Genomic DNA, 25,818 nt, shown 5'->3' with positions numbered 1-25,818 from the left:
CCCCTCCCCCTCCCCCACCCACAGTAACATGGGCCCCGCCCCCTTCCCAAACCCCGCCCACAGTAACATGGGCCCCGCCCCCTCCCCCTCCCCCACCCACAGTAACATGGGCCCCGCCCCCTCCCCAAACCCCGCCCACAGTAACATGGGCCCCGCCCCCTCCCCCTCCAACCTCCAGGCCCTGACCCCTAGGCCCCTGCCTCCAGCCCTCTGTTTGATGAGGAAGAGCTGGAGTCCGGAGGGTTTGGGTGTGGCTCCGTCCTGCAGGCCCCTCACCCTTGGCCCACTCTCGGTCCCTCCCCTTGCCGCCCAGGAGCTAGGCCTCAGGCTTCAGCCTCCATTCCTCACTCCCTTGGCCCACTCCCGGCCTCTCCCCTTGTCGACTGCCAGCTAGGCCTCAGGCTTCAGGTGCTCCTTCAGCCTCGCCAGGTCCTCGGCGGCTCTGCCCAGCCAGTGGGTGTAGTGAGCCACGATGTGGTACCCGTCCACCTTGGCCTCCCAGTGGGCCGTGCCTGAGGCCTGGCTGGAGGGTCCCTGGGCTGGGCCGTCGCTCTCCTCCACCTCCTGGCCCTCCTCCTGCCCCTGGCCGGTGCCCAGGGAGGTCAGCACGTGGCCCAGGTTGGCGTCCAGCCCTTGGAGGCCGGTGATGGCGAGCTGCAGCTGCTGGTGAAGGTGTTGCCGGGTCTCGTTGAGCCCCCGCTGATCGCCCAGCACGCGGCCTAGGAGGGCGGCCAGCTGCCGGCTGGCGCTGCGGTGTTGGCGCAGTCGGCGGGTGGGCTCCCAGTCTTCACCGTCAGGGCCGGGCGGGGCGGGCAGCCGGAGGTGGGGCCCTGGCATCCCCGGAGGTCCATCACCGAATCCCTGGAGCTCCATCTGTGGGCAAGAGCGTGGGCATCAGGAGCTGGGCAAAGGGGGCAAGAGCACATCGTGGGGTTGGCATCAGGAGCGGTGCCAGGGCCTTTAGGAGCTGGGGAAGCTGCAGTGATGGCCCGCCGAGAGAACGGGTCCCGTGTGGAGGCCTCAGTCCCACCCACTAGGCCCAAAATGGAGCCTGAGCCTAAATTTCACCGCGCTGCGGGTTCAGCTTGACTCAGTCTGCATAGGCCCCCGACAGCAGCCTGGCCCAGGCCTTCCCTGCATTAAATTCTCTGCCAGAATTGGCTAAGCCAACTCTAGGCCCATCCTGAGCCTACATTTCCCGGCGTTGGGGAGATACTGGACGGGGGGGGAGGGGGGGGGTGATGGCAGTGCCTGTTACCAGGAGTGACCTTGCCTCTTTGACCAAGTCAGCAGTAGGACAGAGGGGTAACCCCCAACATGGCCACTTCCAGGATGGGAGCCGGGCGATAGTCTCATTCAGTCACCGAGAGTGGGCCCGTGTGAGGTACGAGGCAGCTCCGTCCCATCAGCTGAACCAGCACTAGGCCGGAGACGAAGCCTGGCCTTAGGTTGCCCTGCTTAATGGATCAGACCCGGACGCGCAAGTCAGTCAACCTGACAGATGAGGCCTACGGTCACGCAGGGTACCTTCAGACCAGAGGAGCAGTCTGGTCATTGCCAAGGGTGTCTGGTTGTAATCCCTACGCTCAGGGATGAGGTAGGTGCTCCCAGTGGTACTCAGCCAAGGCGGACCTTGGGACTGTCCTGTTGTGAATATCCGTGCTTACGGGAGCTGTCAGTCCCACATCTGCTGCAGTAGGAGCAAGCACTAGGCCCGAGATGGAGCCTGCACTTCAATTCTCTGCATGGTGCTCCAACAGTTCCATATCGGGGTGACGTTACTACTGGGCCCGAGATCAGGCTGAGGCCTACATCCCCCTGCATGGAACTCCAACAGTTCAATATCGGGGTGACGTTCGTACTGGGCCCGAGATCAGGCTGAGGCCTACATCCCCCTGCATGGTGCTCCAACAGTTCAATATCGGGGTGACGTTACTACTGGGCCCGAGATCAGGCTGAGGCCTACATCCCCCTGCATGGAACTCCAACAGTTCAATATCGGGGTGACGTTACTACTGGGCCCGAGATCAGGCTGAGGCCTACATCCCCCTGCATGGTGCTCCAACAGTTCAATATCGGGGTGATGTTCATACTGGGCCCGAGACCAGGCTGAGGCCTATATCCCCCTGCATGGAACTCCAACAGTTCAATATCGGGGTGATGTTCATACTGGGCCCGAGATCAGGCTGAGGCCTACATCCCCCTGCATGGAACTCCAACAGTTCAATATTGGGGTGACGTTAGTACTAGGCCCGAGATCAGGCTGAGGCCTACATCCCCCTGCATGGAACTCCAACAGTTCCATATCGGGGTGATGTTCGTACTGGGCCCGAGATCAGGCTGAGGCCTACATCCCCCTGCATGGAACTCCAACAGTTCCATATCGGGGTGACGTTAGTACTGGGCCCGAGATCAGGCTGAGGCCTACATCCTTCTGCATGGAACTCCAACAGTTCAATATCGGGGTGATGTTCGTACTGGGCCCGAGATCAGGCTGAGGCCTACATCCCCCTGCATGGAACTCCAACAGTTCCATATCGAGGTGACGTTACTACTGGGCCCGAGATCAGGCTGAGGCCTATATCCCCCTGCATGGAACTCCAACAGTTCAATATCAGGGTGATGTTCATACTGGGCGCGAGATCAGGCTGAGGCCTACATCCCCCTGCATGGAACTCCAACAGTTCAATATTGGGGTGACGTTAGTACTAGGCCCGAGATCAGGCTGAGGCCTACATCCCCCTGCATGGAACTCCAACAGTTCCATATCAGGGTGATGTTCGTACTGGGCCCGAGATCAGGCTGAGGCCTACATCCCCCTGCATGGAACTCCAACAGTTCAATATCAGGGTGATGTTCATACTGGGCCCGAGATCAGGCTGAGGCCTACATCCCCCTGCATGGAACTCCAACAGTTCAATATCAGGGTGATGTTCATACTGGGCCCGAGATCAGGCTGAGGCCTATATCCCCCTGCATGGAACTCCAACAGTTCAATATCAGGGTGACGTTACTACTGGGCCCGAGATCAGGCTGAGGCCTACATCCCCCTGCATGGAACTCCAACAGTTCAATATCAGGGTGACGTCACTACTGGGCCCAAGATCAGGCTGAGGCCTACATCCCCCTGCATGGAACTCCAACAGTTCCATATCGGGGTGACGTTACTACTGGGCCCGAGATCAGGCTGAGGCCTACATCCCCCTGCATGGTGCTCCAACAGTTCAATATTGGGGTGACGTTAGTACTGGGCCCGAGATCAGGCTGAGGCCTACATCCCCCTGCATGGAACTCCAACAGTTCCATATCGGGGTGACGTTAGTACTGGGCCCGAGATCAGGCTGAGGCCTACATCCCCCTGCATGGAACTCCAACAGTTCAATATCGGGGTGATGTTCATACTGGGCCCGAGACCAGGCTGAGGCCTATATCCCCCTGCATGGAACTCCAACAGTTCAATATCGGGGTGATGTTCATACTGGGCCCGAGATCAGGCTGAGGCCTACATCCCCCTGCATGGAACTCCAACAGTTCAATATTGGGGTGACGTTAGTACTAGGCCCGAGATCAGGCTGAGGCCTACATCCCCCTGCATGGAACTCCAACAGTTCCATATCGGGGTGATGTTCGTACTGGGCCCGAGATCAGGCTGAGGCCTACATCCCCCTGCATGGAACTCCAACAGTTCCATATCGGGGTGACGTTAGTACTGGGCCCGAGATCAGGCTGAGGCCTACATCCTTCTGCATGGAACTCCAACAGTTCAATATCGGGGTGATGTTCGTACTGGGCCCGAGATCAGGCTGAGGCCTACATCCCCCTGCATGGAACTCCAACAGTTCCATATCGAGGTGACGTTACTACTGGGCCCGAGATCAGGCTGAGGCCTACATCCCCCTGCATGGAACTCCAACAGTTCAATATCAGGGTGATGTTCATACTGGGCCCGAGATCAGGCTGAGGCCTATATCCCCCTGCATGAAACTCCAACAGTTCAATATCAGGGTGACGTTACTACTGGGCCCGAGATCAGGCTGAGGCCTACATCCCCCTGCATGGAACTCCAACAGTTCAATATTGGGGTGACGTTAGTACTAGGCCCGAGATCAGGCTGAGGCCTACATCCCCCTGCATGGAACTCCAACAGTTCCATATCGGGGTGACGTTAGTACTGGGCCCGAGATCAGGCTGAGGCCTACATCCCTCTGCATGGAACTCCAACAGTTCCATATCGGGGTGACGTTAGTACTGGGCCCGAGATCAGGCTGAGGCCTACATCCCCCTGCATGGTGCTCCAACAGTTCAATATTGGGGTGACGTTAGTACTGGGCCCGAGATCAGGCTGAGGCCTACATCCCCCTGCATGGAACTCCAACAGTTCAATATCGGGGTGACGTTACTACTGGGCCCGAGATCAGGCTGAGGCCTACATCCCCCTGCATGGAACTCCAACAGTTCCATATCGGGGTGACGTTAGTACTAGGCCCGAGATCAGGCTGAGGCCTACATCCCCCTGCATGGAACTCCAACAGTTCAATATCGGGGTGATGTTCATACTGGGCCCAAGACCAGGCTGAGGCCTATATCCCCCTGCATGGAACTCCAACAGTTCAATATCGGGGTGATGTTCATACTGGGCCCGAGATCAGGCTGAGGCCTACATCCCCCTGCATGGAACTCCAACAGTTCAATATTGGGGTGACGTTAGTACTAGGCCCGAGATCAGGCTGAGGCCTACATCCCCCTGCATGGAACTCCAACAGTTCAATATCGGGGTGACGTTACTACTGGGCCCGAGATCAGGCTGAGGCCTACATCCCCCTGCATGGAACTCCAACAGTTCCATATCGGGGTGATGTTCGTACTGGACCCGAGATCAGGCTGAGGCCTACATCCCCCTGCATGGAACTCCAACAGTTCCATATCGGGGTGACGTTAGTACTGGGCCCGAGATCAGGCTGAGGCCTACATCCTTCTGCATGGAACTCCAACAGTTCAATATCGGGGTGATGTTCGTACTGGGCCCGAGATCAGGCTGAGGCCTACATCCCCCTGCATGGAACTCCAACAGTTCCATATCGGGGTGACGTTACTACTGGGCCCGAGACCAGGCTGAGGCCTACATCCCCCTGCATGGAACTCCAACAGTTCAATATCAGGGTGACGTTAGTACTGGGCCCGAGATCAGGCTGAGGCCTACATCCCCCTGCATGGAACTCCAACAGTTCAATATTGGGGTGACGTTAGTACTGGGCCCGAGATCAGGCTGAGGCCTACATCCCCCTGCATGGAACTCCAACAGTTCCATATCGGGGTGACGTTACTACTGGGCCCGAGATCAGGCTGAGGCCTACATCCCCCTGCATGGAACTCCAACAGTTCAATATCGGGGTGACGTTACTACTGGGCCCGAGATCAGGCTGAGGCCTACATCCCCCTGCATGGAACTCCAACAGTTCAATATCGGGGTGACGTTACTACTGGGCCCGAGATCAGGCTGAGGCCTACATCCCCCTGCATGGAACTCCAACAGTTCCATATCGGGGTGACGTTAGTACTGGGCCCGAGATCAGGCTGAGGCCTACATCCCCCTGCATGGAACTCCAACAGTTCAATATCAGGGTGATGTTCATACTGGGCCCGAGATCAGGCTGAGGCCTACATCCCCCTGCATGGAACTCCAACAGTTCCATATCGGGGTGACGTTAGTACTGGGCCCGAGATCAGGCTGAAGCCTACATCCCCCTGCATGGAACTCCAACAGTTCAATATTGGGGTGACGTTCGTACTGGGCCCGAGATCAGGCTGAGGCCTACATCCCCCTGCATGGAACTCCAACAGTTCAATATCGGGGTGACGTTAGTACTGGGCCCGAGATCAGGCTGAGGCCTACATCCCCCTGCATGGAACTCCAACAGTTCAATATCGGGGTGACGTTCGTACTGGGCCCGAGATCAGGCTGAGGCCTACATCCCCCTGCATGGTGCTCCAACAGTTCAATATCGGGGTGACGTTCGTACTGGGCCCGAGATCAGGCTGAGGCCTACATCCCCCTGCATGGAACTCCAACAGTTCAATATCGGGGTGAGATTGGTTATTCAGTACTAGGCCCGAGATCAGGCTGAGGCCTACATTTCGCAGCCTGGGGATAGAACACTGGGTGAACTTGGTAAATTCAGGACGAGGTCCAGGATGGTGCCTGAGGCCCAGATTTCCCTGTGACTGGATTGGAGGATCCCACGCCCAGGACAAGTTGGCAAATTCGGGGGCTAGGCCTGGAATGGAGCCTGAGACCGACCTTGCCCTGCATGGGGCTGGGTGCAATTTAGCATGAGGTGGGAGATACAGAACTCGCGAGTCTCTGCTGAGCTTTGCAAGATGGGAGGAGGAGGGGGATTTGGGTCCTGAGCTTTAAAAAAAACCAACTCAACAAGAATATAAATGGTCAAGATCAGGTTGACAGCAGCACAGGCATCGAGGGGTTCACCTCCCGAATGTGTGAGATACTCACGTACAGCCCAACCAGGGAGGAGGCCTCATCAGCTAACCAGACCAACAGGTTGTAAGATCGCTCCACCGTCTCTCTCACTGTGTCTGTGTTCGACATCTGTGGGAAACACAAAATCCAACATTCCTTGTTCATTCCACGGTCCATCAGACTGAGACTGGGGGGGGGAGTCACAGTGTGATAGATACACTGTCCTTCCCCCTCTGGGACTGGGGTCACAGTGTGATCTATACCCTGTCCTTCCCCCCCTCTGGGACTGGGGGGTCACAGTGTGATAGATACACTGTCCTTTCCCCCTCTGGGACTGGGGGGGGTCACAGTGTGATAGATACACTGTCCTTCCCCCCCTCTGGGACTGGGGGGGGTCACAGTGTGATAGATACACTGTCCTTTCCCCCCCTCTGGGACTGGGGTACACAGTGTGATAGATACACTGTCCTTTCCCCCCTCTGGGACTGGGGGGGGTCACAGTGTGATAGATACACTGTCCTTCCCCCCCTCTGGGACTGGGGTACACAGTGTGATCTATACCCTGTCCTTCCCCCCCTCTGGGACTGGGGGGGGTCACAGTGTGATAGATACACTGTCCTTTCCCCCCTCTGGGACTGGGGGGGTCACAGTGTGATAGATACACTGTCCTTTCCCCCCTCTGGGACTGGGGGGGTCACAGTGTGATAGATACACTGTCCTTTCCCCCCTCTGGGACTGGGGGGGGTCACAGTGTGATAGATACACTGTCCTTTCCCCCCCTCTGGGACTGGGGTACACAGTGTGATAGATACACTGTCCTTTCCCCCCTCTGGGACTGGGGGGGGTCACAGTGTGATAGATACACTGTCCTTCCCCCCCTCTGGGACTGGGGTACACAGTGTGATCTATACCCTGTCCTTCCCCCCCTCTGGGACTGGGGGGGGTCACAGTGTGATAGATACACTGTCCTTTCCCCCCTCTGGGACTGGGGGGGTCACAGTGTGATAGATACACTGTCCTTTCCCCCCTCTGGGACTGGGGGGGTCACAGTGTGATAGATACACTGTCCTTCCCCCCCTCTGGGACTGGGGGGTCACAGTGTGATAGATACACTGTCCTTCCCCCCCTCTGGGACTGGGGTCACAGTGTGATAGATACACTGTCCTTTCCCCCTCTGGGACTGGGGTACACAGTGTGATAGATACACTGTCCTTTCCCCCCTCTGGGACTGGGGGGGGGTCACAGTGTGATAGATACACTGTCCTTCCCCCCCTCTGGGACTGGGGTACACAGTGTGATAGATACACTGTCCTTCCCCCCCTCTCGGACTGGGGTACACAGTGTGATAGATACACTGTCCTTTCCCCCCTCTGGGACTGGGGTACACAGTGTGATAGATACACTGTCCTTTCCCCCTCTGGGACTGGGGGGGTCACAGTGTGATAGATACACTGTCCTTCCCCCCCTCTGGGACTGGGGTACACAGTGTGATAGATACACTGTCCTTTCCCCCCTCTGGGACTGGGGTACACAGTGTGATAGATACACTGTCCTTCCCCCCCTCTGGGACTGGGGGTGTCACAGTGTGATAGATACACTGTCCTTTCCCCCCTCTGGGACTGGGGGTGTCACAGTGTGATAGATACACTGTCCTTTCCCCCCTCTGGGACTGGGGTACACAGTGTGATAGATACACTGTCCTTCCCCCCCTCTGGGACTGGGGGGTCACAGTGTGATAGATACACTGTCCTTCCCCCCCTCTGGGACTGGGGGGGTCACAGTGTGATAGATACACTGTCCTTTCCCCCTCTGGGACTGGGGGGGTCACAGTGTGATAGATACACTGTCCTTTCCCCCCTCTGGGACTGGGGTACACAGTGTGATAGATACACTGTCCTTCCCCCCCTCTGGGACTGGGGGGGTCACAGTGTGATAGATACACTGTCCTTTCCCCCCTCTGGGACTGGGGTCACAGTGTGATAGATACACTGTCCTTTCCCCCTCTGGGACTGGGGGGGTCACAGTGTGATAGATACACTGTCCTTTCCCCCCTCTGGGACTGGGGGGGGTCACAGTGTGATAGATACACTGTCCTTTCCCCCCTCTGGGACTGGGGTACACAGTGTGATAGATACACTGTCCTTTCCCCCCTCTGGGACTGGGGTACACAGTGTGATAGATACACTGTCCTTTCCCCCCTCTGGGACTGGGGGGGTCACAGTGTGATAGATACACTGTCCTTTCCCCCCTCTGGGACTGGGGGGGTCACAGTGTGATAGATACACTGTCCTTTCCCCCCTCTGGGACTGGGGGGGTCACAGTGTGATCTATACACTGTCCTTTCCCCCCTCTGGGACTGGGGGGGTCACAGTGTGATAGATACACTGTCCTTCCCCCCCTCTGGGACTGGGGTACACAGTGTGATAGATACACTGTCCTTTCCCCCCTCTGGGACTGGGGGGGGTCACAGTGTGATAGAGACACTGTCCTTTCCCCCCTCTGGGACTGGGGTACACAGTGTGATCTATACCCTGTCCTTTCCCCCCTCTGGGACTGGGGGGGGTCACAGTGTGATAGAGACACTGTCCTTTCCCCCCTCTGGGACTGGGGTACACAGTGTGATAGATACACTGTCCTTTCCCCCCTCTGGGACTGGGGGGGGTCACAGTGTGATAGAGACACTGTCCTTTCCCCCCTCTGGGACTGGGGTACACAGTGTGATAGATACACTGTCCTTCCCCCCCTCTGGGACTGGGGGGTACACAGTGTGATAGATACACTGTCCTTTCCCCCCTCTGGGACTGGGGGGGGTCACAGTGTGATAGATACACTGTCCTTTCCCCCCTCTGGGACTGGGGTACACAGTGTGATAGATACACTGTCCTTCCCCCCCTCTGGGACTGGGGGGTACACAGTGTGATAGATACACTGTCCTTTCCCCCTCTGGGACTGGGGGGGGTCACAGTGTGATAGATACACTGTCCTTTCCCCCCTCTGGGACTGGGGGGTCACAGTGTGATAGATACACTGTCCTTTCCCCCCTCTGGGACTGGGGGGGGTCACAGTGTGATAGATACACTGTCCTTTCCCCCCTCTGGGACTGGGGGGGTACACAGTGTGATCTATACCCTGTCCTTCCCCCCCTCTGGGACTGGGGTACACAGTGTGATAGATACACTGTCCTTTCCCCCTCTGGGACTGGGGGGGTACACAGTGTGATCTATACCCTGTCCTTCCCCCCCTCTGGGACTGGGGTACACAGTGTGATAGATACACTGTCCTTCCCCCTCTGGGACTGGGGTACACAGTGTGATAGATACACTGTCCTTTCCCCCCTCTGGGACTGGGGTACACAGTGTGATAGATACACTGTCCTTTCCCCCCTCTGGGACTGGGGGGGTCACAGTGTGATCTATACCCTGTCCTTCCCCCCCTCTGGGACTGGGGTACACAGTGTGATAGATACACTGTCCTTTCCCCCCTCTGGGACTGGGGGGGGTCACAGTGTGATAGAGACACTGTCCTTTCCCCCCTCTGGGACTGGGGGGGTCACAGTGTGATAGATACACTGTCCTTTCCCCCCTCTGGGACTGGGGGGGTCACAGTGTGATAGATACACTGTCCTTCCCCCCCTCTGGGACTGGGGGGAGTCACAGTGTGATAGATACACTGTCCTTTCCCCCTCTGGGACTGGGGTGTCACAGTGTGATAGATACACTGTCCTTTCCCCCCTCTGGGACTGGGGGGGGTCACAGTGTGATAGATACACTGTCCTTTCCCCCCTCTGGGACTGGGGTACACAGTGTGATAGATACACTGTCCTTTCCCCCCTCTGGGACTGGGGTACACAGTGTGATAGATACACTGTCCTTTCCCCCTCTGGGACTGGGGTGTCACAGTGTGATAGATACACTGTCCTTTCCCCCCTCTGGGACTGGGGGGTCACAGTGTGATAGATACACTGTCCTTTCCCCCCTCTGGGACTGGGGTACACAGTGTGATAGATACACTGTCCTTTCCCCCCTCTGGGATTGGGGTACACAGTGTGATAGATACACTGTCCTTTCCCCCCTCTGGGACTGGGGTACACAGTGTGATAGATACACTGTCCTTTCCCCCCTCTGGGACTGGGGTACACAGTGTGATAGATACACTGTCCTTTCCCCCCTCTGGGACTGGGGTACACAGTGTGATAGATACACTGTCCTTTCCCCCCTCTGGGATTGGGGTACACAGTGTGATAGATACACTGTCCTTTCCCCCCTCTGGGACTGGGGGGGTCACAGTGTGATAGATACACTGTCCTTTCCCCCCTCTGGGACTGGGGGTGTCACAGTGTGATAGATACACTGTCCTTTCCCCCCTCTGGGACTGGGGGGGGTCACAGTGTGATAGATACACTGTCCTTTCCCCCCTCTGGGACTGGGGGGGGTCACAGTGTGATAGATACACTGTCCTTCCCCCCTCTGGGACTGGGGGGGTCACAGTGTGATAGATACACTGTCCTTTCCCCCCTCTGGGACTGGGGTACACAGTGTGATAGATACACTGTCCTTTCCCCCCTCTGGGACTGGGGGGGTCACAGTGTGATAGATACACTGTCCTTTCCCCCCTCTGGGACTGGGGTACACAGTGTGATAGATACACTGTCCTTTCCCCCCTCTGGGACTGGGGGGGGTCACAGTGTGATAGATACACTGTCCTTTCCCCCCCTCTGGGACTGGGGGGTCACAGTGTGATAGATACACTGTCCTTTCCCCCCCTCTGGGACTGGGGGGTCACAGTGTGATAGATACACTGTCCTTTCGCCCCACTGGGTCTGGGGGGGTCACAGTGTGATAGATACACTGTCCTTTCGCCCCACTGGGACTGGGGGGGTCACAGTGTGATCTATACCCTGTCCTTCCCCCCCCCTCTGGGACTGGGGTACACAGTGTGATAGATACACTGTCCTTTCCCCCCCTCTGGGACTGGGGGGGGTCACAGTGTGATAGATACACTGTCCTTTCCCCCCTCTGGGACTGGGGGGGTCACAGTGTGATAGATACACTGTCCTTTCCCCCCTCTGGGACTGGGGGGGGTCACAGTGTGATAGATACACTGTCCTTTCCCCCCTCTGGGACTGGGGGGGGTCACAGTGTGATACATACACTGTCCTTCCCCCCCTCTGGGACTGGGGGGTGTCACAGTGTGATAGATACACTGTCCTTTCCCCCCTCTGGGACTGGGGGGTGTCACAGTGTGATAGATACACTGTCCTTTCCCCCCTCTGGGACTGGGGTACACAGTGTGATAGATACACTGTCCTTTCCCCCCTCTGGGACTGGGGTACACAGTGTGATAGATACACTGTCCTTCCCCCCCTCTGGGACTGGGGGGTACACAGTGTGATAGATACACTGTCCTTTCCCCCCTCTGGGACTGGGGTACACAGTGTGATAGATACACTGTCCTTTCCCCCCTCTGGGACTGGGGGGTGTCACAGTGTGATAGATACACTGTCCTTTCCCCCCTCTGGGACTGGGGGGAGTCACAGTGTGATAGATACACTGTCCTTCCCCCCCTCTGGGACTGGGGGGGTTCACAGTGTGATAGATACACTGTCCTTTCCCCCCTCTGGGACTGGGGGGGTCACAGTGTGATAGATACACTGTCCTTTCCCCCCTCTGGGACTGGGGGGTACACAGTGTGATAGATACACTGTCCTTTCCCCCCTCTGGGACTGGGGGGGGTCACAGTGTGATAGATACACTGTCCTTTCCCCCCTCTGGGACTGGGGGGGGTCACAGTGTGATAGATACACTGTCCTTTCCCCCCTCTGGGACTGGGGGGGGTCACAGTGTGATAGATACACTGTCCTTCCCCCCCTCTGGGACTGGGGGGGTCACAGTGTGATAGATACACTGTCCTTTCGCCCCACTGGGACTGGGGGGGTCACAGTGTGATAGAGACACTGTCCTTTCCCCCTCTGGGACTGGGGGGGGTCACAGTGTGATAGATACACTGTCCTTCCCCCCTCTGGGACTGGGGTACACAGTGTGATAGATACACTGTCCTTTCCCCCCTCTGGGACTGGGGTACACAGTGTGATAGATACACTGTCCTTTCCCCCCTCTGGGACTGGGGTACACAGTGTGATAGATACACTGTCCTTTCCCCCCTCTGGGACTGGGGGCGTCACAGTGTGATAGATACACTGTCCTTTCCCCCCTCTGGGACTGGGGTACACAGTGTGATAGATAAACTGTCCTTTCCCCCCTCTGGGACTGGGGTACACAGTGTGATCTATACACTGTCCTTTCCCCCCTCTGGGACTGGGGTACACAGTGTGATCTATACCCTGTCCTTCCCCCCCTCTGGGACTGGGGTACACAGTGTGATCTATACCCTGTCCTTCCCCCCCTCTGGGACTGGGGTACACAGTGTGATCTATACCCTGTCCTTTCCCCCCTCTGGGACTGGGGGGTCACAGTGTGATAGATACACTGTCCTTCCCCCCCTCTGGGACTGGGGTCACAGTGTGATCTATACCCTGTCCTTCCCCCCCTCTGGGACTGGGGTACACAGTGTGATAGATACACTGTCCTTTCCCCCTCTGGGACTGGGGTACACAGTGTGATCTACACCCTGTCCTTCCCCCCCTCTGGGACTGGGGGGGTCACAGTGTGATCTATACCCTGTCCTTCCCCCCCCTCTGGGACTGGGGGGTCACAGTGTGATCTATACCCTGTCCTTTCCCCCCTCTGGGACTGGGGTACACAGTGTGATAGATACACTGTCCTTTCCCCCCTCTGGGACTGGGGGGGTCACAGTGTGATAGAGACACTGTCCTTTCCCCCCTCTGGGACTGGGGGGTCACAGTGTGATCTATACCCTGTCCTTTCCCCCCTCTGGGATTGGGGTACACAGTGTGATAGATACACTGTCCTTTCCCCCCTCTGGGACTGGGGGGGTCACAGTGTGATAGATACACTGTCCTTTCCCCCCTCTGGGACTGGGGGGGTCACAGTGTGATAGATACACTGTCCTTTCCCCCCTCTGGGACTGGGGTCACAGTGTGATAGATACACTGTCCTTTCCCCCCTCTGGGACTGGGGTACACAGTGTGATAGATACACTGTCCTTTCCCCCCTCTGGGACTGGGGTGGTCACAGTGTGATAGATACACTGTCCTTCCCCCCCTCTGGGACTGGGGGGGGTCACAGTGTGATAGATACACTGTCCTTCCCCCCCTCTGGGACTGGGGGGGGTCACAGTGTGATAGATACACTGTCCTTCCCCCCCTCTGGGACTGGGGGGAGTCACAGTGTGATAGATACACTGTCCTTCCCCCCCTCTGGGACTGGGGGGAGTCACAGTGTGATCTATACCCTGTCCTTTCCCCCCTCTGGGACTGGGGGGGTCACAGTGTGATAGATACACTGTCCTTCCCCCCCTCTGGGACTGGGGTCACAGTGTGATAGATACACTGTCCTTTCCCCCCTCTGGGACTGGGGGGGTCACAGTGTGATAGATACGCTGTCCTTTCCCCCCTCTGGGACTGGGGTACACAGTGTGATAGATACACTGTCCTTTCCCCCCTCTGGGACTGGGGTACACAGTGTGATAGATACACTGTCCTTTCCCCCCTCTGGGACTGGGGTACACAGTGTGATAGATACACTGTCCTTTCCCCCCTCTGGGACTGGGGTACACAGTGTGATAGATACACTGTCCTTTCCCCCTCTGGGACTGGGGGGGTCACAGTGTGATAGATACACTGTCCTTTCCCCCCTCTGGGACTGGGGTACACAGTGTGATAGATACACTGTCCTTTCCCCCCTCTGGGACTGGGGGGGGTCACAGTGTGATAGATACACTGTCCTTTCCCCCCTCTGGGACTGGGGTACACAGTGTGATAGATACACTGTCCTTTCCCCCCTCTGGGACTGGGGGGGTCACAGTGTGATAGATACACTGTCCTTTCCCCCCTCTGGGACTGGGGGGGTCACAGTGTGATAGATACACTGTCCTTCCCCCCCTCTGGGACTGGGGGGTCACAGTGTGATAGATACACTGTCCTTCCCCCCCTCTGGGACTGGGGGGGTCACAGTGTGATAGATACACTGTCCTTTCCCCCTCTGGGACTGGGGTACACAGTGTGATAGATACACTGTCCTTTCCCCCTCTGGGACTGGGGGGGGTCACAGTGTGATACATACACTGTCCTTTCCCCCCCTCTGGGACTGGGGGGTCACAGTGTGATAGATACACTGTCCTTTCCCCCCCTCTGGGACTGGGGGGTCACAGTGTGATAGATACACTGTCCTTTCCCCCCTCTGGGACTGGGGTACACAGTGTGATAGATACACTGTCCTTTCCCCCTCTGGGACTGGGGGGGTCACAGTGTGATAGATACACTGTCCTTTCCCCCCTCTGGGACTGGGGTACACAGTGTGATAGATACACTGTCCTTTCCCCCCTCTGGGACTGGGGGGTACACAGTGTGATAGATACACTGTCCTTTCCCCCTCTGGGACTGGGGGGGGTCACAGTGTGATAGATACACTGTCCTTCCCCCCCTCTGGGACTGGGGGGGTCACAGTGTGATAGATACACTGTCCTTTCCCCCCTCTGGGACTGGGGGGGGTCACAGTGTGATAGATACACTGTCCTTTCCCCCCTCTGGGACTGGGGGGGTCACAGTGTGATAGATACGCTGTCCTTTCCCCCCTCTGGGACTGGGGTCACAGTGTGATAGATACACTGTCCTTTCCCCCTCTGGGACTGGGGTACACAGTGTGATAGATACACTGTCCTTTCCCCCTCTGGGACTGGGGGGGGTCACAGTGTGATAGATACACTGTCCTTTCCCCCCTCTGGGACTGGGGTACACAGTGTGATAGATACACTGTCCTTTCCCCCTCTGGGACTGGGGGGGGTCACAGTGTGATAGATACACTGTCCTTTCCCCCCTCTGGGACTGGGGTACACAGTGTGATAGATACACTGTCCTTTCCCCCCTCTGGGACTGGGGGGTACACAGTGTGATAGATACACTGTCCTTCCCCCTCTGGGACTGGGGGGGGTCACAGTGTGATAGATACACTGTCCTTTCCCCCCTCTGGGACTGGGGGGGTCACAGTGTGATAGATACACTGTCCTTCCCCCCCTCTGGGACTGGGGTCACAGTGTGATAGATACACTGTCCTTTCCCCCCTCTGGGACTGGGGTACACAGTGTGATAGATACACTGTCCTTCCCCCCCTCTGGGACTGGGGGGGGTCACAGTGTGATAGATACACTGTCCTTTCCCCCCTCTGGGACTGGGGGGGGTCACAGTGTGATAGATACACTGTCCTTTCCCCCCTCTGGGACTGGGGGGGGTCACAGTGTGATAGATACACTGTCCTTTCCCCCCTCTGGGACTGGGGGGGGTCACAGTGTGATAGATACACTGTCCTTTCCCCCCTCTGGGACTGGGGGGGTCACAGTGTGATAGATACACTGTCCTTTCCCCCCTCTGGGACTGGGGGGGGGTCACAGTGTGATAGATACACTGTCCTTCCCCCCCTCTGGGACTGGGGTACACAGTGTGATAGATACACTGTCCTTTCCCCCCTCTGGGACTGGGGGGGTCACAGTGTGATAGATACACTGTCCTTTCCCCCCTCTGGGACTGGGGTACACAGTGTGATCTATACCCTGTCCTTTCCCACCTCTGGGACTGGGGTACACAGTGTGATCTATACCCTGTCCTTCCCCCCCTCTGGGACTGGGGTGCACAGTGTTATAGATACACTGTCCTTTCCCCCTCTGGGACTGGAGGGGTACACAGTGTGATCTACACCCTGTCCTTCCCCCCCCTCTGGGACTGGGGGGGTCACAGTGTGATAGATACACTGTCCTTCCCCCCTCTGGGACTGGGGTACACAGTGTGATCTATACCCTGTCCTTCCCCCCCTCTGGGACTGGGGTACACAGTGTGATAGATACACTGTCCTTTCCCCCCTCTGGGACTGGGGTACACAGTGTGATAGATACACTGTCCTTTCCCCCCTCTGGGACTGGGGGGGTCACAGTGTGATAGATACACTGTCCTTTCCCCCTCTGGGACTGGGGTGTCACAGTGTGATAGATACACTGTCCTTTCCCCCTCTGGGACTGGGGTGTCGCAGTGTGATAGATACACTGTCCTCCCCCCCCTCTGGGACTGGGGGGAGTCACAGTGTGATAGATACACTGTCCTTTCCCCCTCTGGGACTGGGGTGTCACAGTGTGATAGATACACTGTCCTTTCCCCCTCTGGGACTGGGGTGTCACAGTGTGATAGATACACTGTCCTTTCCCCCCTCTGGGATTGGGGTACACAGTGTGATCGATACACTGTCCTTTCCCCCCTCTGGGACTGGGGGGTCACAGTGTGATAGATACACTGTCCTTTCCCCCCTCTGGGATTGGGGTACACAGTGTGATAGATACACTGTCCTTTCCCCCCTCTGGGACTGGGGTACACAGTGTGATAGATACACTGTCCTTTCCCCCCTCTGGGACTGGGGTACACAGTGTGATAGATACACTGTCCTTTCCCCCCTCTGGGATTGGGGTACACAGTGTGATAGATACACTGTCCTTTCCCCCCTCTGGGACTGGGGTGTCACAGTGTGATAGATACACTGTCCTTTCCCCCCTCTGGGACTGGGGGGTCACAGTGTGATAGATACACTGTCCTTTCCCCCCTCTGGGACTGGGGTACACAGTGTGATAGATACACTGTCCTTTCCCCCCTCTGGGATTGGGGTACACAGTGTGATCGATACACTGTCCTTTCCCCCCTCTGGGACTGGGGGGTCACAGTGTGATAGATACACTGTCCTTTCCCCCCTCTGGGATTGGGGTACACAGTGTGATAGATACACTGTCCTTTCCCCCCTCTGGGACTGGGGTACAAAGTGTGATAGATACACTGTCCTTTCCCCCCTCTGGGACTGGGGTACACAGTGTGATAGATACACTGTCCTTTCCCCCCTCTGGGATTGGGGTACACAGTGTGATAGATACACTGTCCTTTCCCCCCTCTGGGACTGAGGTGTCACAGTGTGATAGATACACTGTCCTTTCCCCCCTCTGGGACTGGGGGGGTCACAGTGTGATAGATACACTGTCCTTTCCCCCCTCTGGGACTGGGGTACACAGTGTGATAGATACACTGTCCTTCCCCCCTCTGGGACTGGGGGGACACAGTGTGATAGATACACTGTCCTTTCCCCCCTCTGGGACTGGGGTACACAGTGTGATAGATACACTGTCCTTTCCCCCCTCTGGGACTGGGGGGGTCACAGTGTGATAGATACACTGTCCTTCCCCCCCTCTGGGACTGGGGGGGTCACAGTGTGTCACAGTGTGATAGATACACTGTCCTTCCCCCCCTCTGGGACTGGGGGGTGTCACAGTGTGATAGATACACTGTCCTTTCCCCCCTCTGGGACTGGGGGGGGTCACAGTGTGATAGATACACTGTCCTTTCCCCCCTCTGGGACTGGGGTACACAGTGTGATAGATACACTGTCCTTTCCCCCCTCTGGGACTGGGGTACACAGTGTGATCTATACCCTGTCCTTCCCCCCCTCTGGGACTGGGGTACACAGTGTGATCTATACCCTGTCCTTCCCCCCTCTGGGACTGGGGGGGTCACAGTGTGATAGATACACTGTCCTTCCCCCCCCCCTCTGGGACTGGGGTACACAGTGTGATAGATACACTGTCCTTCCCCCCCCCCTCTGGGACTGGGGGGGTCACAGTGTGATAGATACACTGTCCTTCCCCCCCCCCTCTGGGACTGGGGTACACAGTGTGATCTATACCCTGTCCTTCCCCCCTCTGGGACTGGGGGGGGTCACAGTGTGATAGATACACTGTCCTTTCCCCCCTCTGGGACTGGGGTACACAGTGTGATAGATACACTGTCCTTTCCCCCCTCTGGGACTGGGGGCGTCACAGTGTGATAGATACACTGTCCTTTCCCCCCTCTGGGACTGGGGGGGGGTCACAGTGTGATAGATACACTGTCCTTTCCCCCCTCTGGGACTGGGGTACACAGTGTGATAGATACACTGTCCTTTCCCCCCTCTGGGACTGGGGGGGGTCACAGTGTGATAGATACACTGTCCTTTCCCCCCTCTGGGACTGGGGTACACAGTGTGATAGATACACTGTCCTTTCCCCCCTCTGGGACTGGGGTACACAGTGTGATCTATACCCTGTCCTTCCCCCCCTCTGGGACTGGGGTACACAGTGTGATCTATACCCTGTCCTTCCCCCCTCTGGGACTGGGGGGGTCACAGTGTGATAGATACACTGTCCTTCCCCCCCTCTGGGACTGGGGGGGTCACAGTGTGATAGATACACTGTCCTTCCCCCCCCCCTCTGGGACTGGGGTACACAGTGTGATAGATACACTGTCCTTCCCCCCCCCCTCTGGGACTGGGGGGTCACAGTGTGATAGATACACTGTCCTTCCCCCCCCCCCTCTGGGACTGGGGTACACAGTGTGATCTATACCCTGTCCTTCCCCCCTCTGGGACTGGGGGGGGTCACAGTGTGATAGATACACTGTCCTTTCCCCCCTCTGGGACTGGGGTACACAGTGTGATAGATACACTGTCCTTTCCCCCCTCTGGGACTGGGGGCGTCACAGTGTGATAGATACACTGTCCTTTCCCCCCTCTGGGACTGGGGGGGGGTCACAGTGTGATAGATACACTGTCCTTTCCCCCCTCTGGGACTGGGGTACACAGTGTGATAGATACACTGTCCTTTCCCCCCTCTGGGACTGGGGTACACAGTGTGATAGATACACTGTCCTTTCCCCCCTCTGGGACTGGGGGGGGTCACAGTGTGATAGATACACTGTCCTTTCCCCCCTCTGGGACTGGGGTACACAGTGTGATAGATACACTGTCCTTTCCCCCCTCTGGGACTGGGGGGGTCACAGTGTGATCGATACACTGTCCTTTCCCCCCTCTGGGACTGGGGGGGTCACAGTGTGATAGAGACACTGTCCTTTCCCCCCTCTGGGACTGGGGGGTCACAGTGTGATAGATACACTGTCCTTTCCCCCCTCTGGGACTGGGGTACACAGTGTGATAGATACACTGTCCTTTCCCCCCTCTGGGACTGGGGGGGTACACAGTGTGATAGATACACTGTCCTTTCCCCCCTCTGGGACTGGGGGGGTCACAGTGTGATCTATACACTGTCCTTTCCCCCCTCTGGGACTGGGGGGGGTCACAGTGTGATAGATACACTGTCCTTCACCCCCTCTGGGACTGGGGGGGTACACAGTGTGATAGATACACTGTCCTTTCCCCCCTCTGGGACTGGGGGGGGTCACAGTGTGATAGATACACTGTCCTTCACCCCCTCTGGGACTGGGGGGGGTCACAGTGTGATAGATACACTGTCCTTCCCCCCCTCTGGGACTGGGGTACACAGTGTGATAGAGACACTGTCCTTTCCCCCCTCTGGGACTGGGGTACACAGTGTGATCTATACACTGTCCTTCCCCCCCTCTGGGACTGGGGGGGTCACAGTGTGATCTATACCCTGTCCTTTCCCCCCTCTGGGACTGGGGTACACAGTGTGATCTATACCCTGTCCTTTCCCCCCTCTGGGACTGGGGTACACAGTGTGATAGATACACTGTCCTTCACCCCCTCTGGGACTGGGGGGGGGTCACAGTGTGATAGATACACTGTCCTTTCCCCCCTCTGGGACTGGGGTCACAGTGTGATAGATACACTGTCCTTTCCCCCCTCTGGGACTGGGGGGGTCACAGTGTGATAGATACACTGTCCTTTCCCCCCTCTGGGACTGGGGGGGTCACAGTGTGATAGATACACTGTCCTTTCCCCCCTCTGGGACTGGGGTACACAGTGTGATAGATACACTGTCCTTTCCCCCCTCTGGGACTGGGGGGGTCACAGTGTGATAGATACACTGTCCTTTCCCCCCTCTGGGACTGGGGGGGTCACAGTGTGATAGATACACTGTCCTTTCCCCCCTCTGGGACTGGGGGGTCACAGTGTGATAGATACACTGTCCTTTCCCCCCTCTGGGACTGGGGGGGGGTCACAGTGTGATAGATACACTGTCCTTCCCCCCCTCTGGGACTGGGGGGGTCACAGTGTGATAGATACACTGTCCTTTCCCCCCTCTGGGACTGGGGGGGGTCACAGTGTGATAGATACACTGTCCTTCCCCCCCTCTGGGACTGGGGGGGTCACAGTGTGATAGATACACTGTCCTTTCCCCCCTCTGGGACTGGGGGGGGTCACAGTGTGATAGATACTCTGTCCTTTCCCCCCTCTGGGACTGGGGGGGGTCACAGTGTGATAGATACACTGTCCTTCCCCCCCTCTGGGACTGGGGGGGTCACAGTGTGATAGATACACTGTCCTTTCCCCCCTCTGGGACTGGGGGGGGTCACAGTGTGATAGATACACTGTCCTTTCCCCCCTCTGGGACTGGGGGGTACACAGTGTGATAGATACACTGTCCTTCCCCCCCTCTGGGACTGGGGGGGTCACAGTGTGATAGATACACTGTCCTTTCCCCCCTCTGGGACTGGGGTACACAGTGTGATAGATACACTGTCCTTCCCCCCCTCTGGGACTGGGGTGTCACAGTGTGATCTATACCCTGTCCTTCCCCCCCTCTGGGACTGGGGTACACAGTGTGATAGATACACTGTCCTTTCCCCCTCTGGGACTGGGGTACACAGTGTGATAGATACACTGTCCTTTCCCCCCTCTGGGACTGGGGGGGTCACAGTGTGATAGATACACTGTCCTTTCCCCCCTCTGGGACTGGGGTCACAGTGTGATCGATACACTGTCCTTTCCCCCCTCTGGGACTGGGGGGGGTCACAGTGTGATCTATACCCTGTCCTTCCCCCCCTCTGGGACTGGGGGGGGTCACAGTGTGATAGATACACTGTCCTTTCCCCCCTCTGGGACTGGGGGGGTCACAGTGTGATAGATACACTGTCCTTTCCCCCCTCTGGGACTGGGGTACACAGTGTGATAGATACACTGTCCTTTCCCCCCTCTGGGACTGGGGGGGGTCACAGTGTGATAGATACACTGTCCTTTCCCCCCTCTGGGACTGGGGGGTCACAGTGTGATAGATACACTGTCCTTTCCCCCCTCTGGGACTGGGGGGGGTCACAGTGTGATAGATACACTGTCCTTTCCCCCCTCTGGGACTGGGGGGGTCACAGTGTGATAGATACACTGTCCTTTCCCCCCTCTGGGACTGGGGGGGTACACAGTGTGATCTATACCCTGTCCTTCCCCCCCCTCTGGGACTGGGGTACACAGTGTGATCTATACCCTGTCCTTTCCCCCCCTCTGGGACTGGGGTACACAGTGTGATCTATACCCTGTCCTTCCCCCCCCCCCTCTGGGACTGGGGTACACAGTGTGATCTATACCCTGTCCTTCCCCCCCTCTGGGACTGGGGTACACAGTGTGATCTATACCCTGTCCTTCCCCCCCTCTGGGACTGGGGGGTCACAGTGTGATATATACCCTGTCCTTCCCCCCCTCTGGGACTGGGGTACACAGTGTGATAGATACACTGTCCTTTCCCCCTCTGGGACTGGGGTACACAGTGTGATAGATACACTGTCCTTTCCCCCTCTGGGACTGGGGGGGGTCACAGTGTGATAGATACACTGTCCTTTCCCCCCTCTGGGACTGGGGTACACAGTGTGATAGATACACTGTCCTTCCCCCCTCTGGAACTGGGGGGAGTCACAGTGTGATAGATACACTGTCCTTTCCCCCTCTGGGACTGGGGGGGGTCACAGTGTGATAGATACACTGTCCTTTCCCCCCTCTGGGACTGGGGTACACAGTGTGATAGATACACTGTCCTTTCCCCCTCTGGGACTGGGGTGTCACAGTGTGATAGATACACTGTCCTTTCCCCCCTCTGGGACTGGGGGGTCACAGTGTGATAGATACACTGTCCTTTCCCCCCTCTGGGACTGGGGGGGGTCACAGTGTGATAGAGACACTGTCCTTTCCCCCCTCTGGGACTGGGGTGTCACAGTGTGATAGATACACTGTCCTTTCCCCCCTCTGGGACTGGGGGGGGTCACAGTGTGATAGATACACTGTCCTTTCCCCCCTCTGGGACTGGGGTACACAGTGTGATAGATACACTGTCCTTTCCCCCTCTGGGACTGGGGTGTCACAGTGTGATAGATACACTGTCCTTTCCCCCCTCTGGGACTGGGGGGTCACAGTGTGATAGATACACTGTCCTTTCCCCCCTCTGGGATTGGGGTACACAGTGTGATAGATACACTGTCCTTTCCCCCCTCTGGGATTGGGGTACACAGTGTGATAGATACACTGTCCTTTCCCCCCTCTGGGACTGAGGTGTCACAGTGTGATAGATACACTGTCCTTTCCCCCCTCTGGGATTGGGGTACACAGTGTGATAGATACACTGTCCTTTCCCCCCTCTGGGACTGGGGGGTTCACAGTGTGATAGATACACTGTCCTTTCCCCCCTCTGGGACTGGGGGGGGTCACAGTGTGATAGATACACTGTCCTTTCCCCCCCTCTGGGACTGGGGTACACAGTGTGATAGATACACTGTCCTTTCCCCCCTCTGGGACTGGGGGGTCACAGTGTGATAGATACACTGTCCTTCCCCCCCTCTGGGACTGGGGGGGTCACAGTGTGATAGATACACTGTCCTTCCCCCCCTCTGGGACTGGGGTACACAGTGTGATAGATACACTGTCCTTTCGCCCCACTGGGACTGGGGGGGTCACAGTGTGATAGAGACACTGTCCTTTCCCCCTCTGGGACTGGGGGGGGTCACAGTGTGATAGATACACTGTCCTTTCCCCCCTCTGGGACTGGGGTACACAGTGTGATAGATACACTGTCCTTCCCCCCTCTGGGACTGGGGGGGTCACAGTGTGATAGATACACTGTCCTTTCCCCCCTCTGGGACTGGGGTACACAGTGTGATAGATACACTGTCCTTCCCCCCCTCTGGGACTGGGGTACACAGTGTGATAGATACACTGTCCTTTCCCCCCTCTGGGACTGGGGGGCGGTCACAGTGTGATAGATACACTGTCCTTTCCCCCCTCTGGGACTGGGGTACACAGTGTGATAGATACACTGTCCTTTCCCCCCTCTGGGACTGGGGTACACAGTGTGATCTATACACTGTCCTTTCCCCCCTCTGGGACTGGGGGGCGGTCACAGTGTGATAGATACACTGTCCTTTCCCCCCTCTGGGACTGGGGTACACAGTGTGATAGATACACTGTCCTTCCCCCCCTCTGGGACCGGGGTACACAGTGTGATCTATACACTGTCCTTTCCCCCCTCTGGGACTGGGGGGCGGTCACAGTGTGATAGATACACTGTCCTTTCCCCCCTCTGGGACTGGGGTACACAGTGTGATAGATACACTGTCCTTCCCCCCCTCTGGGACCGGGGTACACAGTGTGATCTATACACTGTCCTTTCCCCCCTCTGGGACTGGGGGGCGGTCACAGTGTGATAGATACACTGTCCTTTCCCCCCTCTGGGACTGGGGTACACAGTGTGATAGATACACTGTCCTTTCCCCCCCTCTGGGACTGGGGTACACAGTGTGATAGATACACTGTCCTTTCCCCCCTCTGGGACTGGGGGGGTCACAGTGTGATAGATACACTGTCCTTTCCCCCCTCTGGGACTGGGGTACACAGTGTGATCTATACCCTGTCCTTTCCCCCCTCTGGGACTGGGGTACACAGTGTGATCTATACACTGTCCTTCCCCCCCTCTGGGACTGGGGTACACAGTGTGATAGATACACTGTCCTTTCCCCCCTCTGGGACTGGGGGGGTCACAGTGTGATAGATACACTGTCCTTCCCCCCCTCTGGGACTGGGGGGAGTCACAGTGTGATAGATACACTGTCCTTCCCCCCCTCTGGGACTGGGGGGAGTCACAGTGTGATAGATACACTGTCCTTCCCCCCTCTGGGACTGGGGGGGGTCACAGTGTGATAGATACACTGTCCTTTCCCCCCTCTGGGACTGGGGGGGTCACAGTGTGATAGATACACTGTCCTTTCCCCCCTCTGGGACTGGGGTACACAGTGTGATAGATACACTGTCCTTTCCCCCCTCTGGGACTGGGGTACACAGTGTGATAGATACACTGTCCTTCCCCCCCTCTGGGACTGGGGGGGTACACAGTGTGATCTATACCCTGTCCTTCCCCCCCTCTGGGACTGGGGGGGTCACAGTGTGATAGATACACTGTCCTTCCCCCCCTCTGGGACTGGGGTACACAGTGTGATCTATACCCTGTCCTTCCCCCCCTCTGGGACTGGGGTACACAGTGTGATAGATACACTGTCCTTCCCCCCTCTGGGACTGGGGGGAGTCACAGTGTGATAGAGACACTGTCCTTCCCCCCTCTGGGACTGGGGTACACAGTGTGATAGATACACTGTCCTTTCCCCCTCTCGGGGACTGGGGTACACAGTGTGATCTATACCCTGTCCTTCCCCCCTCTGGGACTGGGGTACACAGTGTGATAGATACACTGTCCTTTCCCCCTCTCGGGGACTGGGGTACACAGTGTGATCTATACCCTGTCCTTCCCCCCCCCTCTGGGACTGGGGTACACAGTGTGATCTATACCCTGTCCTTCCCCCCCTCTGGGACTGGGGTACACAGTGTGATCTATACCCTGTCCTTCCCCCCCTCTGGGACTGGGGTACACAGTGTGATCTATACCCTGTCCTTCCCCCCCCCCCTCTGGGACTGGGGTACACAGTGTGATCTATACCCTGTCCTTCCCCCCTCTGGGACTGGGGGGGGTCACAGTGTGATCTATACCCTGTCCTTCCCCCCCTCTGGGACTGGGGTACACAGTGTGATCTATACCCTGTCCTTCCCCCCCCTCTGGGACTGGGGTACACAGTGTGATCTATACCCTGTCCTTCCCCCCCCCCTCTGGGACTGGGGTACACAGTGTGATCTATACCCTGTCCTTCCCCCCCCTCTGGGACTGGGGTACACAGTGTGATCTATACCCTGTCCTTCCCCCCCTCTGGGACTGGGGTACACAGTGTGATCTATACCCTGTCCTTCCCCCCCTCTGGGACTGGGGTACACAGTGTGATCTATACACTGTCCTTCCCCCCCCTCTGGGACTGGGGTACACAGTGTGATCTATACCCTGTCCTTCCCCCCCTCTGGGACTGGGGTACACAGTGTGATAGATACACTGTCCTTCCCCCCCTCTGGGACTGGGGTACACAGTGTGAT

General features: G+C 57.3%; 1 protein-coding gene across 1 annotated transcript in view; it reads right to left on the bottom strand.

Moving 5' to 3' along the window:
- Positions 1–239: 239 nt before the first annotated feature.
- LOC140470488 (cardiotrophin-2-like) overlaps positions 240–25,818 on the bottom strand; it is a 30,903-nt gene continuing 5,324 nt past the window's right edge. The window contains exons 2-3 of the mRNA XM_072566597.1: positions 6,512–6,607; positions 240–873 (exon numbers count right to left, since the gene is read on the bottom strand). Of these exons, the coding sequence (XP_072422698.1) occupies positions 391–873; positions 6,512–6,607 (579 nt within the window). The 3' untranslated portion in view covers positions 240–390. The remainder of the gene's footprint in view (positions 874–6,511; positions 6,608–25,818) is intronic.

The sequence above is a fragment of the Chiloscyllium punctatum genome, chromosome 51, assembly GCF_047496795.1.
Source record: "Chiloscyllium punctatum isolate Juve2018m chromosome 51, sChiPun1.3, whole genome shotgun sequence".
NCBI classification, from domain to species: Eukaryota; Metazoa; Chordata; class Chondrichthyes; order Orectolobiformes; family Hemiscylliidae; genus Chiloscyllium; species Chiloscyllium punctatum.
This window is presented reverse-complemented; position numbering and strand designations above follow the sequence as displayed.